General features: G+C 33.9%; 2 protein-coding genes across 2 annotated transcripts; one reads left to right on the plus strand and one right to left on the minus strand.

Annotated features, from left to right (window-relative positions):
• Nucleotides 1-1,623: 1,623 nt before the first annotated feature.
• LOC106719541 lies at nucleotides 1,624-14,458 on the plus strand. The gene is made up of 4 exons (XM_045678583.1): nucleotides 1,624-2,650; nucleotides 7,470-7,622; nucleotides 13,587-13,770; nucleotides 14,052-14,458. The coding sequence occupies exons 1-4, from the start codon at nucleotides 2,117-2,119 to the stop codon at nucleotides 14,327-14,329; spliced, it is 1,149 nt and encodes a 382-aa protein (XP_045534539.1). The 5' UTR covers nucleotides 1,624-2,116; the 3' UTR covers nucleotides 14,330-14,458.
• Nucleotides 14,459-20,021: 5,563 nt separating this feature from the next.
• LOC106719491 (acylphosphatase-1) lies at nucleotides 20,022-22,807 on the minus strand. The gene is made up of 3 exons (XM_014513837.2): nucleotides 22,673-22,807; nucleotides 20,413-20,539; nucleotides 20,022-20,136 (listed from the first exon to the last, which is right to left on the minus strand). Exons 1-3 carry the CDS (start codon nucleotides 22,734-22,736, stop codon nucleotides 20,022-20,024), a joined length of 306 nt encoding a protein of 101 aa, XP_014369323.1. The 5' UTR covers nucleotides 22,737-22,807.
• Nucleotides 22,808-25,789: the final 2,982 nt, after the last annotated feature.

The raw sequence follows: 25,789 nt of genomic DNA on the forward strand, positions 1-25,789 counted from the left end.
TTTGTATGGAGTCTGGGCTAAATGCTCAACAGTGATGAAACCCATGCCATTTGAAAGATTATGGGGTGTTATTTAATTCATACTATGGCAGCCATGTCGAAATCGAGTGCGAACATGGTGTTTTCGAGCATTCAAAAATATAATAATTACTATGGAAGTTAGTAGCATTAGCGTGTTGTGTTTTATGTTTAAGAGAAAAAAACAACATGTTTGTTTGTTTATTGCTTTATTATCATTTATTACATAGATTTAAACATTTTTTTCGAACTACAATAATATTTTAATAATATACAAACATCGGTTACATTTTTGTTTCGGTAAAAAAACAAAAATGTAACAAATATTATTGTAGTTCGAAAAAAATGTTTAAATCTATGTAATAAATGATAATAAAGCAATAAACAAACAAACATGTTGTTTTTTTCTCTTAAATATAAAACACAACACGCTAATGCTACTAACTCCCATAGTAATTATTATATTTTTGAATGCTCGAAAACACCATGTTCGCACTCGATTTCGACATGGCTGCCATAGTATGAATTAAATAACACCCCATAATCTTTCAAATGGCATGGGTTTCATCACTGTTGAGATGTTGGCCCAAAATGCCCATTGTCCTTTATAAAAATTCGGAGCGACCTTTAGAAAATAAAATTTTGACGTCAAATTTTCAGAATCTATATTATTTTACACTTAAAAAGATGACATGACGAGAAAAAAAAAATAAAACAAAAAAAATCTGATTTTCGGCAATTTTGGAATTTTTCAAAAATTCTGAAAGACCTTTTAAGAATTTTTTTTAACCTGTCCTTTGGTGGAGGTTCTTAAAACATAGTAAACTCACATATTTTCACACGAGAATCGAAAAAAACAAAAAATTTATTTTTTTGGGCCACCCTAATGTACAGAATATAGATATTTTTATTTCTTATGCATTCTGTCCTCTGTTAATCAATTAAGCTTTCCACCCTTTCATTATTGAAAAAGGATTGAAGTTGAGGGATAAGATTAGGCCTCCAGCTCTTCACTTGATACACCAAACATACAATGCTCTACTTAAGATGGGTGCTAGGTGCGTTGCGTTATTTAATGTTAATAAGTTCTTGAAGAAGTATTTAAGTAACAGTCTTTAATGTTTATTGTTTCCAGGCCAGTATTGATAGCAACATTGACTATGTTCTTATACGCGTGTATTGTCGCAGTTCGGTCCGCCAAGAACTTACTCGCTAGTCCATATTTCGTCGTCACCGACGGCAAGATGGAAACATACCAGTTCGAAACGAGATTCCGGAGTCAAGTAAGTGGTAAAATCCTTCCTTTGGATATATGTAATTTCAATGTATTATAGCTCACCTGAATAGAAGATAATTTTACACGATTTTTTTTGATTTTGAACAGTGGAGTCGTATTATTTTGAAAGTTTTTATTATGTCGCCACAGAGATATTAAACTAAGGAAATTATTTAAGCGTGAAAAATGTGTATGCTTGCTGATGCGCGGTGTACCGACATTTTAAGTGTTTACAATAGTACTCCTGAGATTCCTCGCGATATATGATTTCACTCGAGTACATAAATAGTTCATTCCGCTGTGATCGGTCCCAGCGCAGCACAGAGGGACGATACGATAAGTAGCCGCTTCCTACCGCTCCGCGTCTTACACCGGATCGCCTCGCCTTGACCCTGCCAATGTACTACAAATAATCATAATATGGAATTAAACTACGTAATTCATAACTTATCTAAACTTTATTAAATGAATTATTATGACGAATGAGGAAAAAAATAGCATACTAGCCACTGATTTCGCACCGGTAAATAGACAAAGTTGTTTCAAGGAATCGATATATCGCACCTCCAGCCAGGTTAAGGTAGTCAGCCGCAATTATATCATGGTGTGCCTCTGCCACCCCGTAGCGAGACGTGGTGATAGTTGGTAAATACCCGTTATCAACACAAACAGAAGAAAGTTATCGGCGCCGCTTTAAAAAGAGGCTGGACGGCGGCGGGCGCGGGCTTGTTGCGGCGGCGGGGACGCGCGATAATGCAATTAGAAGCCGTAATCTGCGGCGGTGTGCAGAGCGACAGAGCGACGGCGCACACTCGTACCAGACATGCGTGGGAGCACTGCCGGGCTCGCCGACACGCTCGCGAGCGGATCGCGCGCGCACCAGGCGCTCCTCGAGGTCGCGGACCTGCTGTTCGCCAGCATCGTGGTGGCGCCCGCCGTCGTCTCCTATTGGAAGTCGACATGGAGCCTCATGGACCTGTATGTGGTGCCGGACGATCCGGTCAGCAGCGCGGCCGCCTGCGCCATCTTCGGCCTCCTATGTGATCTATTTCTGTGCGTTTTCCAATCCAAGCTGGGAAAGTTCCTGACGCCCGAGCACGGCTGGTTGACTTATTACGTGTTGTCGAGGGTGTATACTTATGTGGCCGGGGTTGCATGCGTGGGCGCGTGGCGGGGGGTTTGGAACTTACTGAACGAGTGTACGGGCGATAGCGCAAGGACCCTGCTGTCCACGACAGGCGCTGCCACGCTGTCGCTGGCCGCGCTCCGAGCGCTCAGGAACATAAGTGCGGCGCCCTTTGCCGTTGCCGTCGATGGACCTCAGGATTACTTTGATGTTCCGACCATGTTTAGAACGGTTAGTATTAGTTAAATAAGTGCGTTGAATGATATTTTTCACATATTAAATAGTTACAAAAATATAAAAGAGGTAAATATTTTATACTCGTTATACAAGTTCGCGCGTAGCAACTTCGTAGCAACATAGCTACGAGACATAAGTAAAAGCAAGTAATTAAAATATAATTAAAGAATAACTCTTATAAATATCTATAAATAATCAAAAATGGCAAAACATATGTAGGACGTTATAACATTTACTTCATTATCTATGCATCTATATACATATTACGTGATATCGAAAAAAGTTTATATTTCGTACACACTAATTATTAAAATAGTTGCATGTCTGTCTCTCCGCAAGGGTGGGTTTTTCCGGGTAATCTCCAGACCGGCTAGACCGATTTTGATTGGACTTGGACGGGAAGGTAGCTGATGTACGCGGAAATATAATAGGCTACTTTTTTTACGCAGTTGAGTCGACTGCTGGTCATAAAATATATTTAAATAATATTCGTATATATTTAAATATCACAATAGCGTCAGAGATGAATATCACAGTTCGTTTGACGTTGATTTCTAGATCTGTCCGGTGTGTGGTAGTTACTGACAACGATAACACGGTAACAAATAGGATTACATAGTATATATACAATTGAATCATAAATCTTAGAGGCTTATAATAAAACAGTGGCATTAAATAAGAATAACAAATCACAATGCTATTTACCATTAACTGTAATACTTGTAAAAAAACCACTTAGACAATGTTAAGTTAAACACGTCTTTTAACTCTCACCGCCGAGGATTTATATTGGACTTAACGTGGTTATAAAAGAATATGTAATACTAAAATATGTATCACTAAAACTTCCGGATTAGGTACTTTGTTATTTGTCACAGATCATTTCATTGCGTATCATCATCTTCCTGACCTTGTCCCACTTACGTAGGGTCGGTGATCCAGGTTTCGGTCCAAGTCAATCTGTCTACCTTCATCTCCATTGTCACTCTTCTTGATCATGTCACCTTATCACTATCCATCTCTTCCTAGGTCTACATCTACCGGTGTACCCCTCCACACTCATATTTAACGTTCTCCTTGCCACATGTGATTCTTCCCTCCTCATAACATGACCATACCACTCTAACTTTTTTCTTCTTACTTTATAATCGTGATGTCTGGTAATGTCTAATATCATTGTGCGATAAAAATGTTGACATATTTAAGCTGAAATATAATTAAAACACTGTCTAACTTTTTGAAGTTAAACCCTCATTTGTTATTCATATATTAATTAAACTTTTATTGGATTAAATATAAATAACACATCATAATTTTAAGATAAATGATACCCAGAGAGATACGAATTATGTGTAAGTTAAAAGATCTTACATACACAACATTTTCTGTTTAATGTCGTTAAATGTTGTATATTATGAAAAATCATAATAAATAATTTCACGTTTAAAATATTTTTTTACACTAATTGATTTTTATTAGATACTCCAATAAATTGTATATAAATATATATACAAAATTGGAGTGTATGTATATTATATCTCGGAAAAATCATATTTTGCGTACATGATATTTACTGATAACGCAAAAATCAATTTTTTTAATTATTGCCTATCCCCAAATCCGCATTTCTTTCGTGTAAGCTTCGAAACGCCCAGACCAATATAGATAGGACTTTTACTGGAACGTAGCTTAGCTGTGTGCGTTTGTACTATGTATGTAAATTTCATCGTGATGTCCAGATGTGGCCTAGAGTCTAAAGGACTGAACCTATTTTCACGTAATTCAATTCGTCTTCTTCCCCCGAGTGTCATGGGTTCATAGTTCATGTTACATCGGCACAGAAACAGTGGACTTAAGAAATAAAATTCTAAATCAGCGAAAAACACATTCAAATCACCATATTTTTTTTGCTAAATAATTTTTCGATGTTTTCGAGTACCTATATTATAAAATAAGAAAGTTTTACATTTATCATTACAGTTGAAATATAAAAAATTCAAATCTTTGTTTTAAAAGCAACCAACAGATGGCGCTATTTCATCCATAAGAGCTTCATTCAGTCTAGTTTTTTTTTTTTTTTACTAAAGTTAGGTTAGTCCATGTCCATAAAATTTTATGTTTATTTTGAACATGAATGCTAATAAACTCATATTACGATTTTCTACTATTCTCAACATAACAAATGTAACCTATTAATCGAGAAACATATACAGATAAAAAATTGTGTTTCGTAAAAAAGGTTTACGTGTCACGAAGTTATCACAGACAATAAAACCGTAACACAGGTGGGCACGTGCGTAATCGTGATATTATATTGAATTTAATATTTTCAACTTAATAACATTATGTGGACATTTAACAATACTGTATTGATAACATTATTGTTATTGAATAATTTGTTTGTTGTCTTCGTCTTGTCAAATAGGTGATAATTATAGTCCGACAACGTTTTCTGGCGCGGTAAGCATAATTGGAACATAACCGTTTCCCATATAGTATTGTGTATTAACAAGTGCCATAAAATTTTTATCAATATACTGTAGCTCTCTTGTAAAACCTACTGTGGTATATAGTGTTTAGGCCAAACAGAGATGATTGCTTTTAATAGTTTTAAGCGACAATTACAGAGTTGCAAAGAAAAATTATTCGGAGCGCGTATGCTTCGGCAGCCGGTCGCGATGTCAAATTGATTTTTTTGTGCCCCGCACGCCGCTCCTCGCCGCTTGTAGTGTTACCCGCGTCTCAGTCGCGAACAATAGATAAAAGGTGTCTTGTGCTCTTTTTCTATGCCTATATATGTGGGTTATACATCTATGATAAATTTCATCGAGACTATATAATTCAAATTTAGCGAAAAATGAAATGAACAAACCAATTACTCAGCAAATCACTATATTTTAATAAAGAACAAAAAAATAAGCAAATACGAAAGAAAATGGGTAACCGACAGCCAACGTCAAAAATATATGTAATTGTCAATAATAAAAAACTACGTTGGCTATCAAAATAGCAAAGAGGTCCGCAACATCGTTCTGGAGATCCAAATAACATTTCTATATTTTCACATCTTTATAATACAACTCCACGAGTCTAGTCCGGTATTCGCGCACATCGCCCCAAAACAAATACATCGACTTCAGGTGATTCAGAATAGATTCTTGCGTAGAGCTACGGGAGCCCCGTGGTACATGCGCAACAGCGATCTTTACATAGACTTGGACTTGCCCACCATTGCCCAACACCTGAAGTTGGCGTCGCGTCGTTATTTTGACTCTGCCGTCGGTCATCCTAATCCACTAGTTGTAGGTGCCGCCACCTAAAATACAATCGCACTCGGTAAGTTCCGTAGGGATTATCGTAGACCTAGGCACGTTCTTGACTTTCAAGAAGATGCAATTACTATTGCTCAGGATAAGCTAAAACATCACAAACAGATTATAGCAAACGATCAAGCCGAGGTTCGGCCCTCTCGGACACCCTTGAATCGGAATGCTAAACGCGTAATGAGTGACAGCCCAAGCCGAGGTCCCCTCTCGGGGCCCTTGAGCCCAGTCACTCCATGGAGCGTCCACCGAAGCGACCTAAGAGCTCGGTGACCTACCAATCCGGTTATAATAATGAAGTAACAGCCCGAGCCGAGGCTCCTGAGGGAACCCTCGAGACTAGTTACTCTTAAAATGAGGTTCAGGCTAAGCGCCATCTGCGGCCGTCCACCTCAAGCCCGGTAAAACTGTAAATGCCTCTTCAAGGCAAACAGTGACTACTCAGTGACAAAAAAAAAACACGAGATTATTCACTCATTAACTGACTCAATGTCGTGATCATTGCAGCTTAATTGATTAGAATATGTTAATCCAGTTAATTATTTCGAAGATAGTCGGGGAAATTACTTTAATTATCTCTTATATCAATTGATGAAACGATTACATCGTGTTATTTTCACTGAAATGCGTTTTATTAATTTTTGGCTGTTATATAGATCGGATAATTAAAATTATTTTCAATATAAGTGCTTCAAATCTAATAGTTAACCTCAGTAACGATGTTAGTGTAGGGCGGTGTAAGGCCCAGGTGCGTTCCTCGGGGATCCCGGAACCTTCTCCGATTACACCCGAGGATGGCAACCGAGGGGATTTTAGTGGGTCAAATTCCACATAACCCTGTCTTCCCCCCAGAAGGCAGGGTATCTTTCGAAGAATTGCCCCCCGATACCAAAAAAAAGGCCCAGGTAGCTGAATACAATGTGGGCATATTACACAGTCTCACGTAACCCATTCAACGTTCAAATTTTATAATATTTCATAAGGCTTGTAACGTTAAATTCTTGATATAACAAAGAACAAAACTTCACATTTTCAAAAGAAAATTATATATTCAAAAGAAAAAAAAAACTCTATTGACCATCACCTAAAGGCATGGTAAAAAGTGGGTGCCGTAGAAATCTAGCCCAGGGTCTTTTTTGCGCTAAAACCAGCACTGGTTATCCTTAGCTGGTGAAAGGCGTCTCATTTCATTTCCAAAGGATTCTTTTCACTGTTTTGTATACATTTATGTATAAGGTAATAACTTACGTTGCAAATGTGAGAATAGAAAGTCTTTCGATCACTAGATACTGACTTATATCAACAAGTTTGGTAAGCTCATGAAGGGCGGTATTAAAAGCGCAAAAAACTGACGAGCATGTTGCGCAGTACCAAGTCAACTTAGTCCGTAATCTCTTATGTAGTTGTTTTAGCTACATTTGGTCTACTGAAACATTCTTCATGCAACTGCTATGCTGTGTACCGTTAGTAACAGTTTGTGTTGTTTCCAGACGAGCCGTGAGATGGCGCTGTACGTGCTGGACTGCATCTTCTCGGTGACGGTTGTGGGCTCGCTGGTGGTGTTCGTGTGGCGCGGCTCCTGGGCTCTGCTGGACATCTTCCTCTACCCGGACGACCAGGTCCGCTCTTTCTGGACCTCTTTGGTGAGTACATCTATACCAAAGTAATAAATCGTTAACATACACTTGTTTTTAATGCAGGATCGTACCGATCACGGCATATTTTAGATTTTTTTTTTCTAATAAAAAGCCCCTACATACGACACTCTATAGGCTTTATATTTTTACATCATTAAACTTAGGTGGTAAATAAATAAAATGTTATGCGAGAAAGGGACAAAATTTGCAAGCCAATAGCAGCAATGATGGATGGTTGCTTACGGTTACCGGTTACCATGGTTACGGTAACTCTCAGTCAATAGCAAAGACCTTCGTTGTCATTTGAGCAATGGAATTTAGAATTTTGACATTTGCAATCTTAACACTTCACAAATACTACAACAATAGCTATAGCAGTTGCACGCAACTTCGCTTGCTCGGATTAAAAATCTAATAATAAATAAAGCGTATGTCATCCGGGGATAGTAAAGCTTAGTGGCGAGCTAGGGGGAAGCTCGTCACTCTGAGTTGATGAGGAAGCGCTGGTTTCCCGCGCGAGCACGAGGCACGATGATTGCAGCGGAGGCGTCAGCCAATCACCACCGGGGAGTGTGATGAATGCTTTAGCGTGCCCACACCCTGGTGCTCGGTGAGCTGAGGGAAACAGTGGGGTTTTAGTCGGTAGTCTTCTGTAGGAGGGAGTCCGACATAACCACCGCGCCTTTCCCCTCTAGGGCGCGGTGGTATGCGTAACGCATTTCCCCACTATAAAAAAAAAAAAAAAAAAAAAGCTTGTCAACAGTGAAAGAATTTTTCAAATCAGTCCAGTAGTTTCAGATCCTGTTCAATGCAAACAAACAAACAAATCTTTCCTCTTTATAATTATATATTAGGTACTTTTTGGTTATATTTTTTACGTTACTAGTGCTATTTATAATCGTACAATTTTACTATTATTTAATTGATAAATGGCATCCAACATAAGACTGTCAAAATTATATAGGAATTTGAAATGACTCAGTATACGGCGTGTTAGTTATTAAAGATAATAATATCAGCTATTATCTGCATTGAGAATCATTTATGTACCGTTTTAAGATAAGTTATCAGTATCATCAGGTCGTACGTGAAAAAGTGACAAATGTCAAGCTAAATGTTAAGTCAATATGCACGGTACTTAAGAAAAACTAAATCATGTTTCTGCGTAACAAAAGTGCTGTTTTATAATACTAGCTGTCGTCCGCGACTCTGTCTGCGTTTCATTGAAAGAAACTTTATAAGTAGCCTATGTGTTCTTTCAAAGTATTTTCTATAACCGTGCCAAATTTCATCAAGTTCCGTTGAGCCGTTCTGGAGATACCTTCAAAAAACATCCATCCATCCATCTAAATATTCGCATTTATAATATTAGTACGAAGTATGATTTACAAAAATGCAATAATTTTTATTGGAACGAAGTTCCTAATCGCGCGTTGTGAAAGGGGGCTAGACGGAAAAAATTCTTACGAAAAGTTGTCACGACACTTTTTGCTATATCACCATGGCAACGACGTGACAATATATAACGAAAATTCATAGAAATAAAATGTACTTCTTGTGAAGACTTAAGTTTTTTATGCATAGAATAAACATTGGTTCCTTCACTAATTAATTGAAAGGAACTTCGTTCCATCCGGGTGTCCCTTGACACCTCTCAAGTTTTTTCATTTGCGAACAGGATGAAAAAAAAAAGTACAAAAAAGCGAAAAAGAGTCTCGAGAAAAAAAACTTAATTAACAGCCTATCTGTGCATCCAGACGATCTATGACAAATACTGGAGATACCTTCAAACAAACATACATTCATTCATTCATAAAAAACCCATAGATAAAATCGTCATCTATAGATAAAAAAATGATAGAATTCGCTAACCTGAACATTATTTTTCCGCATGTGGGTCATACTTAGTTCGCCGCTGAGTCAGTGACCACTTACGAGGCAATTGGCGCTTCCTCTTGCCTCTCGCTCGCCCCTCGTCCTCTTCACATGTACTACGACATTGTACGCCTCTGTACCTCTTGTTTGTAAACGTGCTTCAATTTTAAGGTCAATATATCAGCTCACGTTCTATCAACACAACACATGGCGTAAAATTGATATACCTTGGTATATATAGTATCTTTGATTCATAACATCAAAGAAAGTCAACAAGTAACAGATTTGAAAACGTAGTTTTAAAAAAAAACTATTCCAAGAACAGAGAAATAATACGGATAAAAAGATGCAAAAGAATACAGATTAAAAAAGTAGACGGTTAAAAAAGAAAATAGAATAATGTGGGCGATTTAAAAAAAAACTTTTCATGTTTTTTTTGTTTACAATAATTACATTAGTCATCGATCATTATAAAATTGACATTAGTTATCTGTTAAATATCTTTTTCATGAAATCATTATAAATTATATCAATCGAAGATTTTTTTTAATTGATTGATTATTAATTCGTATAAAATAGTTCAACTTGTTTACGGACTTATGGTACATTTATTAAAGTTTACAAATAATGTGACTATTCTTATTTAAATCTTACTAATAACAAAATGCGAATGTTTAGATGGATGTATGGATGGATGTTTGTTTGAAGGTATCTCCGGAACGGCTCAACGGATCTTGATGAAATTTGGCACAGATGTAGACCATAATCTCGAAGAACGCATAAGTTACTTATTACGTCTTTTTTGTTCCTCGCGGACAGTGTCGCGGACGACAGCTAGTATAAAATATATTTTACTATAACTCAACATAACTCCATAGGTGTATTCTGACGTGCCAGTTAAATTTGGGTGTTGAATTAAAATAATACGATGGAATAAATTCCTAAGCCAAGTAATTTTTTTAGTGTTCGCGCCAACTAAACATTCATAATTTCCGCCTATTCCCTTTGACAATATATTCATAAAGTCGCCCGCAACATCTCAGTTCAGAAATTAAAATAAAAAGCTATACTATATATACTAGCTATACTATACGCGGGCAAATTATAGCAGCCTATAATTTGCCCGCGTGCATAAGCTTAGCGTCAGTTTTGCCAAAATCGTTCCAGTCATTCCGGGGATTATCCAGAACAAACGCAACCTTGCAGACAGACATACCGACAAACAAAAATCTTAAAAATTATTTTTTTCATTATCGGCAAATACATAATGTGTAAGAAATATGACATCTTGTTAGTTCATTCTGTACGATTGTGATGTTGACATTATGCTTGTTGTTACCTTGTTCACGGTCAGCAGGACACGTGGGTTGAGGAAATGTAAAACGTTCTGACATTATGTTCTCCTCTTACAAACTAGATGTTTACCTCATTAGTTCCCGACAGTCAGCGCGCGGTGAATTGAATAATGACGATGCTATTTTTAGTTCATTTACGTGGAAACTTCTATGTATACTTCCCTAAGGAAGAACAGAAAAGAAAGAACTAATTCTTTGTACAAACAATATTTATACCCTTCCCTGTTCGTTTAATGATAACAGTTTTTTAATTAAGTCTTAAAAAAATTTAGTAAAATTTGGTATTAAATCAAATTTGGTATTCTATCTTCCTCTGCATATCCTGTTCTATGAATTATGTAACTCAACAGGATGTACTCCAAACATGAATCAATTCTTTATCTTATATAGCTATCGGTCGTTTCCATGCGACTGTCAACAAGCACTATAATTAAACATGTTTACAAACAAATACAGGCGTCACAGCGGTTGTAAAAACAAAGCCGATCATTAAAGGATTATCATCCATACACAATTCACAGACACTTGTTATATAGTTAGATAAGGAAGTTGTATATTTACAAAGCATTTATGGAAGGCGCCGGTTTATGTATTTATTATTTATATATATTTCTACTGATATGTATTTGTGCTACGAGACAACATGAATCGTAGCGACAGCGTTGCTTTTTACATTTTTAAATTATATGTACATCTATCTTATCTATATATATAAAAGAAAGTCGTGTTAGTTACACTATTTATAACTCAAGAACGACTGAATCGATTTGACTGAAAATTGGTGGGCAGGTAGCTTAGAACCAGGAAACAGACATAGGATAATTTTTACCCCGTTTTCTATTTTTTATTCCGCGCGGACGGAGTCGCGGGTAAAAGCTAGTTTTTAATAAATAAAATCTTAATTAAATTGAATAATTAATGTACATGTTACAGCTATAATTGGTTCGAAATTTAAAAGCATATCTAATCATATTAAATCCACCGAACGTTTAATCGTTAATCCAGATCTACTAAACAACGATAAAATTATAATACTTATTAAATCCGATCTATCCAAACAATAGATTTATTAACATCTGCTTTCTAACTTAAAGAAAAAGAAACAAATCTGCTACGTAACCCTTATTACTCATTTGAAAATATATACTGCAAAATATTTATTCAATAGATCAGTAGACCTTACAGACTAATTTTATTTTACTTCTTTTCTTGATTGACTAGACGCTTTATCGGGATCCTAGACACATTCCTATTGTGAACCTGTTGTGGAACTCGTGAGAAAAAAAGACGTGGTCGTCCTAAACGTAGCGTATCATCATCAAAGTCCGTCAACACATTTGCGGTTCCTCTGGTATTGCAGATGTACATGGGGGTTGATGAACACTTTGGTGTTCCCGCTGCTCGTTTGTCCCCTTATCTTATAAAAAAAAACATCTATCAAACGATACGCGTATATTGTACGAGTAACACTAGCTGTCGCCCGCGACTCCGTCCGCGAGCAATCAAAAAAAACATAATAAACAGTCTATGTGTTCTTACAGACTATGATCTATATCTATGCAAAATTTTATCGAGATCCGTTGAGCCGTTCTTGAGATACCTTCAAACAAACATCCATCATCCAAACATTCGTATTTATAATACTAGTAAGAACTAGTAAGACTAGTAAGATTTATCTGACGTTCTTTCGGTGAAAAATGCAAACATCGAGATGCAACCTAAATATATCTGAGAAGAAATTCAAAATATATTTGTGAAGTCAACCAACCTGCACTAGGCCAGCGTGGTTACTATGAACATAATGTTCAATTTAAAATTATCTTCTGATTTAAATAACTTTATTTGATTATTATTTTCCTTTTACTCTCTAGAAAAAGTATAAATATTAAATAAAGTTTTTCGACGTAAGCATATCATTTGTTGAATATAATATAATCAATTAGAAGACTCTACAAAAAGTAATCATTAAATTATGTATTTAAGCTATCACATAATTTATCTTAATGAGGCAATTTCGAGCAATCGATCAACTGTTATAAAATGAAATGATGACAAAGAAAAAAAAAATCCGGCGACACTTACTGTTCCTCTTTTAAGAACTTATAAATATGGAGATTTTATTGCCCAAAACCTACAGCAGTGATCACGTCATCTCTAGCTTTAGTTACTAACATTATTCTTCTGTACTGTAGCTCCAGTTATAAACAGAGTTCTTCTCTACTTAAGCTCTAGTTAATTACATTGTACTTCTCCAATCAATCAATGCTATGTAACAAATTTGCCTACATCATTGTTTCATTTTACGTATGATTAGTTAATATAAATTACATACCTACCTTAAGTTATTATAGAATTAGAAACATGTAGTCCTAGGCTATATTTTGTTATTTTAATGTTATTATGTAAATACAAAGCGAACTTAACGTAGTAATGTTTGTAAAAAATAAGATCATAGTATTTCTTACTTGAATAGTACTTCATATTTAAAATAAAATGTCAACAATCTTACTCTAGTTATTAAAATTATTTTTTCCTACTCTAACTCTAGTTATTACATTATTCTTCTCTACTCTAGCTCTAGTTAATTATATTGTTCTTCTGCAATCTTGCTCTAGTTAATTACATTGTTTTTTCTACTCTAACTCTAGTTATTACATTATTCTTCTCTACTCAAGCTCTAGTTAATTACTTTGTTCTTCTCTTTTATAGCTCTAGTAAACATTGTTTCGTTCTGTTCCAGGTGGGCGGATACGTGGTTGTCCTGGTAACGTTTGCGCTTCAAATACCGATGCGGTGGGCAGCAGCGCGGCTGCACGGCGCGCCTCGACTGCTGCTGGTCGATGTGTACCATCTCATGTCCTTTGTGGCCACCGTCAACGTGTGGCGAGGAGTGTGGGGCTTACTCGATGTGTATTACTTCCCAGGTAACGTGTTTTTAACAGACACAGCTCTAACGACTTTTTGAAAAAAAATTTAGTTGGATACTATTGTTAGTCCGTCAATGAATTTTATTTAACTAACGTTGAAGAATGTTTTCAGTTCAATAACATAGCTTACGTTACGAATTACGACAGCTTAAGAACCTCTGATTGTTAAAAACCATTCGTTAAAGTTATTCAATTTTTTACAGTTAAACGAATTCAGATAAGTTTAAGACCAGTATTTTTGCTAGAGATTATTCCTAATCATTGTATCATTGTTACAGATCGACCAAAATTTAGCAACTGGTCTATACACATCATTAGCCTTACTCTGCTCATTCTGTTGAATTGTTCCAACTCAATCCTCGTAAGAGGAGTATACATTGATGCGGAAGAGCCCGCGGGAGATTGCGTCGTTTTCCCCTGCCATTACCTTCGACTCTTCTTCCACAAGGAGAGAACTAAAAAGAGACATAGTAGGGTACTCGCGGCAGCAGCTTTAGCAGCGGCCAGGAAAACAGAAGAAGCGAGCATGCTACAAACGCCTGAGGAAAAAGTCTAGAAAGTATAGTCTGCAGTGCAAATTGTTGTTACTTAGTTGTATATGATATCCAGTGGCATCAGTACTATGCTGTCCGTGTAATTACTGGTATTGTTATTTTTTTATTTATTAAAAGTGGGATGTTTATATACAAAAAAAACTTGAGAGGTGTGTTGGGACACCCGGATGGAACGAAGTTCCTTTCGTTTAATTAGAGAAGGAACCAATGTTTATTCTATGAATAAAAAACTTAAGTCTTCACAAGAAGTACATTTTATTTCTATGAATTTTCGTTATATATTGTCACGTCGTTGCCATGGTTACTATAGCAAAAAGTGTCGTGACAACTTTTCGTAAGAATTTTTTCCGTCTAGCCCCCTTTCACAACGCGCGATAAGGAACTTCGTTCCAAAAACTTCGTTTGTGTCTGCATTTTGTTCGTTATTTGTAAAATATGATTAGATAAAATGTATTATCATTGTAAGAATACAAAGTTAACGGTTCAAAGTACGTGAATTTAATTACAATTTTAAAAAAATTCGAAACTCATTTTTTTATATCTTCGGTATTTGAGATTATGGTTTGTCGCAGCTCTATCCTGCCTCTTAGATATATTCTGTTTCTATAATATTTGATCACTTAAATTTGCATATATCTTGAGATTATAATTTTTTAATAACAATCGATACTTTATCTTATAAATTCAATCAATTTGTGGTCAATTGTGCCATAGACATCATAATAGTTAATGACATCATAATTTTTAAACAAATAGTCTCATTTTGTGTGACTAAAATTGCATTTATACTAATTAAAAATCTGCAAATATTTTTTGCTATTTTTTAGCGCAAGCGAATACACAAGTCGGGGAAGTCACGCTATTTATTTGTACGTATTGTTATTTTTATTACTACAGTCGACAGAAACAAGAAAATTTCTTTGTACGTGATTTTTATAGTGGAATTTCACAGTTAAGCAAAACTTATTATATTATTTAGAATAAATTGCATCAGTATTGGTTGTGTATTGCCTCTTAAACGAGTATAAAAAGAAAAAATACTTAACATTTTATTGTTACTGCTTTGTTTGAAATTTAAAAAAAAACTAAGTAGTGTAATTAAATATGTATTAAAACTACCTCTACACAGATTTAGTTTTATACAGCTCAATAAAAAATTCTTTTTTAACTTTTCTCTTTATGTCAATTGAGAAAACAACTGTAGGTATTTTGTGTACATACACTACTAAAGTTTCGATGTCGGACACAAATATTAAGAATTAAATGTCTTAATTTAATTAATTTATAAATTTGTTATTTTAGAAACATGATAGAGACTTTACGTTAGATCCTTGTTTTTACTATATTAATGCAATTAATTTCCACTAGTCCTTGTTTTTTTTCACATGATTTAATTATTTGACTTTAAATTCTTGATTGGCACATTACGAATCTCGTAGACAGACGCACAAAATTAGAATTTTAAAAATGGTATATCCCTCGCTTGTCTAACCGCAACGTCTACTCACAAAGTTACTTTTGTCTCTGTTTTTTCAAGGATAATGAGAGAGACAGTAATGTTTTTCTATAAAGATTTCCGTGGAAAACCAAAAAATAGAATTTTTTCGTTTACATTAATGTCTTATTTAACATTGTTAAAATATAAAGAAAAAGACTTATTGTCATTCTTATCCTTAAATTCTTATTCTTAAATTTGTATGCACATGTCTAAATGTTCTTAAGACTACGTGGTTTCAATTTCAATTATTGTTATTATTTATATGCGAAACAGATTTTGTTTAAAAATTTATTAGAATTAAATAGTAAATAAATAAGTTAATTGTAAGTTGTGAGAAGATATTGATATCTAAGTCATCATTTCACATTTTGTATTATATTTAGTTTGTAAATCTATGTAAATAATGTAGCAATAACGTTTTGTGCAAAACAATGTACGTAATAAAACTGTTAATAATTTAATATGACGTTTCATTTAATATATTAAATTCTATCATAATTAACTAGCGCTTTCAGACCGCATTTTACCTTCAGTTTTAACTGAACTGACATGTGGAGGCAAAACTGAGAAACTGTAAAGTTTAACTGTTCAACTGTTCAGTTTAAACTGTGCAATAAAAACTGAACTATATTCTTCTGCAGAAAGACGTAAATTAGCTTAATCTAGTTAAAAAAGATGGACAGAGGACGGAGAACCACCCTTCGCGAGATGGTCAAGAGGAGAGGTCACGACCCTCAGAAGTGAGGAAAGGATGCGCAGAGAGAGATAGAGAGAGAGAGAGAGAGAGAGAGAGAGAGAGAGAGAGAGAGAGAGAGAGAGAGAGAGAGAGAGAGAGAGTTAAAAAAGAACATTCCAAAAACTGGAATGTGCTAGTAAAGTATCAGTTTTTTTTACACCAATATTCGTCAAAGGAATATTGAAATTACCGACTATCACATTAAAATTATTTATGCAATTAAATGCGTGGCTGAATGGTGATAATTTTGAATGATAGCGTGAAAAATATTTAATCTATAAATAATTAGAAGTGATGTAAGGTTCAATATTCAATTATATTCAAACGTAACTGTCAAAAATGTATAAATGTTAGCTAAAAGCCAATAACCGATATAACAGTTTTATTCCTGACTCTACTTTGACTGATACAGACTCCGAAAATAATTATGCAATGAAGACAAAAGATTATGCAATTATTTAATTTAACCACAATTTTTTAGTACTTATTAAAATGAGCTTTAGAAAAAAAATCATCAAAATCGGTAAACCAGGAAAAAAGTTCTGAGGTTAATACAAAAGAAACAGACATATTAGAAACCTTCCCTTTTTAGCTGACTTCAACAAGAAGGAGTTTATCAATTCGTCTGTATTTTTTATGCTAACTCCGCTCCTGGTGCTCTGATTTGATAATTCTCGAAACGTCGTAAAGCTTACAAGTGGTTCCCGTTTTGTTTTATAAATTTTTTGATTGAAACTAATTATGATTGTTGCTAAATCTTTTTATAATATCGTAATTTTATCGTAATTTAAATAAGGATTACAGATGCCACAATACTGATCAATATCGATTTTCAAATATGTAATTGACGTCAACAACAAATCAATCAATCTAATGACCTTAATTTGATGTTTATAATTAGCGATTTAAAATAAATAGCCCAAAAATGTACATTTATATTTTTAAAAAGTGCGTATGTTTACTGGATCACTTGTACACAAACATATTTTGGACTCTATGTAAAGAATGATTGGACAGTGGTAGACGCCAGCATAACAACATTGTTGCACGATTGGTAGGCTCGCCCGGTACAATACGACCACACAGAAGACACGCGTCAAGTGGAAGCAATTCCACGTTTCGACAATTATCTTGTTTTTACACAAGTACAAATATACTCGTACATTGTTATATTTTTAACTTATATATCTCACCTACGCAATTACGATGATATATGTATCACGTAATCTTGATAATATAATAAATGATGGATAGCTACGATATCTATAGATATCAATCTATATTAGATAATATCATATGTTTTAATCATAATCTGATACGACTATCTTCTAACAAGTGACAGGATTTAAGTTATTTATTATTCTACATATATTTTTATACTTATTTAAGTTAATATTTATAGTGCAGAAATTTTAAATTAACTTACTTCCACACATAAAGTTCCTTAGAACATTTTTTTAATTAAGGTTATCTTTTAGTGAGTAGAATACTCTGAGAACCACAGTTAGTTATATTTTGAGTTCAATTGGTTATGGTGAATCAAACATGAAAAAAAATATGAAAAAAATATTTTTAAAACTAGGTGCTAGTTAGCATTGTCGAAGATTTAAAATATAAGTATGATGTTCGTGATGTTAACTAATGTTATCTGTCGTTAAAAATTACGCTGTTTTTTATTTTAATGTTAAAAATGTAAATTTTCAAACTTAAATTTAATATCAAGTCCTGTAGACTTGAGGAATCAATTTACATAGGCATTACACAATAAAAAAGCTCTTACAAGTTCATGAAACCAACACGTTACGTTTTTCTTTATCACTAAATTTATATCAGTTGAAATCAAAAGCAATGCACTAAGTTAGTAATCTGTTTGATCAATAAATGAGTGCATTGACACGCTTCCCGGTATCACGATAACACGTTGACGTGATAACACATCCATGTCAAATTGTATTTCTTTGTTCTTTAGTATACGTATCTTAAATAATAAAGGACCGCGAAAACTGACGGAATATTTTTAAAATAAAACTAGCACATTGTTGCGGTAATAACGGCCCCTGGGTTGCATGACCAGTGATACCGCCCAATATTTTTTTTTAAAGGACAGAATCATCACAATAAAAGATCTATTATTTGTTAACTATCGAAGCGCGTTCATCGCACAACGAACGAACGACCCATCCAACGAAAAAGTTATATCTGTTATGAGATTAAAATATAATCTTTTCTCGATGATGTTTGACTAACAATAATTGGCACATTTTGTAAATGTGAAATTAAACGTTGATAAACCATAGCGACATACAGAGATAGTAATTTTCTTAAACTTCTAAGTTGTGTCTATAATAATATAACCTCTGTCAATCCCAGAAGGATCAGGTGTATTATACAACTTCCGAAGACATAAGTAATTCGCAGTTAATTCACAAGACATGGATATGTGACCCGGTGGACATAAATCCAAACTAAATTTACTAGCTCACTAGCGCAATCCCAGTCAATACCAAAAGAAATTCACAATTTTATTGTATTACTTTAGTTGTCTTGTATTTTATTTTTCATAGTATTTTATATGCCTAAGTAGTTTTTATATGTCCTGTAACAGGACTAACCTCGATAGCAGCGCCTCTGTTACCAGGCCGTGTTAAACTACACATATACGTATCATTTTATACTGTAGTAAACTGACAGACCGTGGGTTACTGAGAACAAAATCTCTGTAAAAAAAACATACCATCATTACTGTCTTTATCTATATATATAAAAGAAAGTCGTGTTAGTTTGTACACTATTTATAACTCAAGAACGGCTGAATCAATTTGACTGAAAATTGGTGGCAGGTAGCTTAGAACCAGGAAACGGACATAGGATAATTTTTACCCCGTTTTCTATTTTTTATTCCGCGCGGACGGAGTCGCGGGTAAAAGCTAGTATTAAATAAAGCAGAAATAACAATAAGTTTTAAATGAGGATTATGGTCTCAGAAACCCACGGATAGACACAAAATGCGTTGTTAAAACGGATTTCGCGCAGATATCTTAAGTGAGGCAAGCGGAACTGTCGTGCTACAATACCCAGAGTTATTTACATATGGGTTGTTTGTGGTATATAAATATAGGTATATAACGTATTTATTTATTTAGATTACAGTTAAGGTTCATTCTCACTTCCTACTTCCGTACTTAGGCTCGGCAGTATGTGCTCTAACAAATCCCTATCAGCTGTCATATTTGAATTGAACAACTGAGCTTAAAAGATAAAATGTAAAATAACATAGACATGACAGATAATAATTCTTAGCAGTAAATATCAGAGAGGAGAAGGGGAGGATCCATTTGATATATACATATTATTTGCGATACTCACCACTGTTCCAATAACAGCACAAAAGTGAATAAAAGAAATTGGAATAAAAAATACTATTAATATAAGTAAATTATTTATTATACATTGTATTAACTTAAAAACGTATACTAAAGTCATTATAATCAAAGCGCGTCAAATAAACCCAATTCCTAAGCTCACATCTTTCAATCTTACAGCCAGGAGATCCAGTGGTGCTCAGCCAATCGAGCCTGCAACCATAGAATCAAGATATTATTAAGAGGATAATATTTGTACATTTAAAATTGTAGATAACATTCGATACGTTGGAAAGCTTTTATCAATACAAATATCACACAACCACTTGCAAGAAAATGGTCTAATCATGAAATCTTTCAATTTAAATTAGATTGTACTCATTTTCTGAAGGCTAACACTTATTGCTTAGGTCTTGCTGGTCCTGCTTAATATTATAAGACTCAATTTTCGTTTGTAACAAAAACAAAACTAGCATATAACATACTTACATGTGTTCCAATTCCGCTTTCCTCCCCTGCAATTTGCCTACAATGGTTCCCATCTTTGTATTCTTCACCCAACCAGTAATACCCAGCTGCAGCGCGAGATCCTTGCAATATTTGGTGAAGAAACATCCTGTAAGTTAAAAAATTATATCAACTATATAAGTATAGAAAATAGTAATTAAAAAAAATAATAGAAACCTGACTGACTGGGCCCCTATATCTCTTGGGAAGAGAACAAATTGAACATCATCTTAATATAATAAATCTAATGCAAGAGGCGGTAAAATAGAATGGGTAAAGTCAGTTATGATGTTACTATTCATTTATTGATCTTCTAATACGAAATATTTATTTTAAATAGGTCGATCTGTTCTGAGGCTGAGTGAACGAGCTTTATTTTACCTATATATTAAACTGTATTAGATACATTTCGATCGATTGCACTTTAGCTATTGACGTCATTTTGAACCTTGGTCTGTTGATGAAAGTACACAGATTTATCGAGTAATCTTGAGACTTGAGAGCCAATCAAGTTGCTACTCGAAATCTATTTGTCAGGTCTAGATAAAAAAAACGAAAAACAAAACAGCAAATCACTACCAAATCACTTCGTGTGTTAGTGATATACACGATTGCATTGTTAAATACTTTAAAAGCGATAAACATTTACTTTTAAATCTAGATAGTCAGTTGTTACGTCTAATTTTAGTCTACATTGACAGCTGGCCATTGTCCAGAACATCAGTCATAGAAATTATTCCACTTGCATACAAACAGAAGTAAAAGATAAACATTGTATTATAACGTCATTGGAAAATATTTGATTTATTATAATTATTTATTTATTGAGCTTTGTAGTGTACCTTACAAAGTACAACAACCTAAAAAATGTAAATAAAAATACAGTTAGGAGGAAAGATTTGTAAATATATTATATTTATTTAGCATATTATGGTATCATAGCAAACATAATATATAAAAATAAATTCATTACAGTCTTATCTATTACGACTCTATGTAAACATTCTGCTGTATAAATCATATAAACATGATGTGACGTCATCACTTTTACATAATCTTTATATATTATTTATTAAACGATTACAAAAAGGAAGAGGTTCTCGATTAAACTATGTGTTTTTTTACTTTTTACTCGTAGGTACGATATTTGTACTGTTTGGGAAAGTTCTTTACCGTTGGTTTCCATTGCTGAAACATTTATCACCTTCATCTTTTATTCTCACCGATAAATTTAAATAACTGCAAGTATTCATGTTTATACAATCGAAACCCACGAGTATTTTATAGTTTTTTTTCTATTCTACAAAGTGTTCTCATAAAAATAACTGCAAAAATTCTCACTTCGTAATTATCGTTTTTTTTCTATTCTACAAAGTGTTCTCATAAAAATAACTGCAAAAATTCTCACTTCGTAATTATCGTTTATTGACATAAATTCAATACATATTGTGGGTTTTATTAAAGCTTTCTCCAGCTAGACCAAGGTTTACGAGTAATCTCCTTACAATTTTATAAAAAACGCAATTCAATTTAGAGGACCAAAGACATTAAATAAGCAATTTATGTCACACGAATAGGTCAATAAAAACTTTCCAATTTAAAATATTATTAGGGTAAGGATTCGCTGTACATATTATATTCCATGATATTCTTCTGACTGTGTCAGTTAAAAACAATTCTTTCAAATGTGTCACGAACCGCAGAAGTATCTGTAGATTTCTTGTTGTTTTCTGAAAGTTGTTAATTAATCTCCTTCTATGTATTTATATTTAATAATATAATGTAGCAATGAATAAATAATGTCAATTTCTGTTTGTACCCTCGTTGTAATTAGAATAAATCCAGTAAAATAACCGCGGAGCTATTGGCTAAACTAAACAATTTGGGCGATTTACCAATTCCCTAACTGAAACTTATTTAATTATAATAATATATACAGTTTTAAGAGAGCATTAAAGCACATACACATAAACACACTTAATCTAAAATTCTTTGCATTTTGAGACAAGGTTACAAATCATTATTTTGTTATTTTAGTTTTATCAGAATGTTAATAAATTAAACATTTGCATTTATAAACAACTAAAAGCTCATTTGATACAAGTAAAAAGTTGAAAGAGTAATATAAGTTTTCAATCTTGACTACTTTAAATATCAAGAATTATTCGATTAAAATATCGCACATAATTGCTATTGTAAGAAATCTATAAAAAATAAGTAAAAAAGAAAATAAGATACAAACCTTGTACCTGTCCAAAAACCTCAAATTCTACCGACAATAAAGTATTAAGATCATCCGTACCCATCACCGTAAGGTAAATAAATGTACGCAAATCTTACACGAAAAATAACTCAAAAAGGTGCGTCTGTCCGCCGCCCTAGCTATAGACTGCTACCCGCCCAAACCAAACACCGCCCGCCCTGAGGATAGTTACACACGAGGGCAGAACAATGAGGCAGAACAGTAAACAGTGCAGTACTACTATTGTTTGACCGCACAACGTTGACACAGAACAATACCTACTCTTTTAAAAATAAGTTTTCACTTCTCGACACATTTATTGTCATTCCTCTCGTCATCATACTTCAATATCAATACAAGTATGAAGACATCGGCAGTGAAATTTTACAGTAAATGTTTGTTCAAACAATATAAGTACTGCACTGTCTACAACTCTACCTCACTGTTCCGGCCCCGTGTGAAAGCATTACCGTTGCCCCGACGCCAAGTTTCAGTTTATTTATACACCCGCCAACAGAATCGATCAAGAAGTTTCAAGATCAATGATAATAGCAATAAATAGCTAATTAAAAATCTATATTTGTTTACAATGTAAACAACACAGCGTTGCGATGTAAACAAAAATATCAAAGGTTTATTCCGATTACTTAGGTCATGTGAAAGTGGTGTTTTTTTCAGATCGAGGTGGAATCAACTAGAAGATATGATAAATAAAAAAAATATTGTAGACTGTATTCGTGTAAAACATGATTTCATGCTAGTAAGTAAAAAAACTCATAGTTATTGACTCCTGATTACTGTTGCTGTGATGAAGGCAATAAAATAATTATATTAGTTGGGAACAATAAATTCCATGTGAATTAGGAAGTTCTTCGTCTTTTTTACTTTGAATTGATTACTAAAGCACACATCAGTGGATTCATATGTGATCTTAAGATAATAATAAAATACTAGGTGCCATTAGGACGTTGTATTCCGGAACATGCGCGAGGGTCGGACTAGAATGTGAGCGTGTGAGTGCGCCGCGAGCTCAGTTCGCAGCGCATAACTGCATCGCTAATTGATCATCTCAATGTCGATACCTTACGTCAGAAATATTAAACTTCACTCACTAACAGTCAGATCCACTCTCAGCTACAAAAATTAGATACCTTTTATATCTCATTGATACCTTGTATATCCTTGCATAAAGGTATATTAACATATCCATTAATAGTGATACAAGCACATGGGCTGATTAAAAATTGCAAAAAATCACGATTCAGAAGACGCTGGATGCATTAAGCGATAAACCGTGTACTACGGTATGCATTTCAATAGAAAATCCCATCTTTTATCATTGTTTCAAAAAGATTACATCGGAATAAGGTAGGGCGAACGAACAAACTAATAGAACATGCTTTGCTTAAAATTTTACAAAGTAAAAACTCAAAGAATAAGGATGACCATGACAGTAGATTTTTGTTGTCAACGAATTGGAGGAGTTTCCGAGAAAAAAGTGGTCTTAAGTTTCATATGAGGATACCCGAGACGGTATAACGGAAGAATATCAACCAGTAGTAGATTTCTAGGAATCATTATCTCTAATTAAATATAGTTTTACCTTTAGTTAATCAAATAAAGTATTAAATATTTCAAGGAAATAATTAACTTTATTGCAATAACTTTTATAACTAAACATTATGAAAATAGTTATCATCATTAGATTATTAAATATTATCGCAAAAAATATAAAATTGTTGACATGTTACTTACAGTAATAATGTCATAAACTTTATTGTTAACACAATGGATTTAATCTGTTCACATACGATAGTGAATAGCTAACATAATTTTGACAGACGTAAAACATTTATTTTAACTTTATGCTTTTATAAACAACTATTCCAAACATAGAAAATCTATAATATTTGCCAAAAAATCAATGATAAAATATTAATTCAAAAAATTTGAGTAACTATAGAATGAGTTGTTGCTAAAAACGTAAATATTAATATTATTCTTTTAAGATATACTTTTCATGTGATATTTTGGTTTATAATTTATACCAGATTACAGGGGAAAATACCAAATTTAAAACATAAGTAATGGAGTCAAAGGAAAATCATTATGTCTCCTTATCATCTAGAAATATTTTCAGGCCATCTTAGGAGTACTCTTTTAAACCAGTAATGCATCCAAAATTACTGCGGTGTTGTTATTCACAGGCCTTATATAACAACTATTTGTAAATACAAAAGTTTAAATTCAAAAAAATATTATTATTAAGAAAATTCTTAAATATTTTAGTGCAAATACAATGTAAGTGTACAATTAAGTGTTTTCCAAACATATTTAGGTTTTCATAGAATGGTAGCGTTGGGATGTGCCAACAAATGAAAATCGACGTAGGCCGTGGGCGGTGGGCCGCGAGCCGGACGCGGGGGCGCGGAGTGGTCGGTTCCGTTCGAGCAATTACAATTGTATGATTGGACGCTGATTGAAAAATCAGTTTCCTAATCAACTGACCGGTGACGTCACCCAGGTGAAGCAACCTAACAAAACGAAACGCGCGGGAACAAAGAATATATTGACCTCAGATGAAGAATTATATAGATTTGGCATGCGCGTTCACCCGTAAGGGACAGATAGAGAGTACTATAGACTATACCTATATATAAGTGAGAGGATTGGGGTTACCAGTTATTTGTTTTGTCCCGAAAATGAATAATTACGATATAATTTAATATATACCAATTTATATATTCCCAATTAAATTGTAATTAATAAATGTAATAAATATAAAAAACAATGCGTAATTTTTGTTTATGTGACTAAGATTAGGTAAACCGATTTTTTGGTAATACTTAGTCAATATGTATGTACTTAGTATGTTTAATATAAAATAATTGAAACAAGTTTATTCATTATGTGACCATTTATATACCAAAATGAACTTAACAAAACATAGATTCTTATGACAGTAAAGTTTATTCAAAATGACATCCGTGATTTTGAATACAGGCCTTCAATCTGCTCGGCCAGTCGTCTATCACAGCACGAACGAGGTCCATGTCAATATCGGCGGCTGCCTTAATCAAGGATGTCTTGAGCTCTTGAGTGACTCCAAAAAAAGAA

The sequence above is a fragment of the Papilio machaon genome, chromosome 7, assembly GCF_912999745.1.
Source record: "Papilio machaon chromosome 7, ilPapMach1.1, whole genome shotgun sequence".
Classification (NCBI taxonomy): Eukaryota; Metazoa; Arthropoda; class Insecta; order Lepidoptera; family Papilionidae; genus Papilio; species Papilio machaon.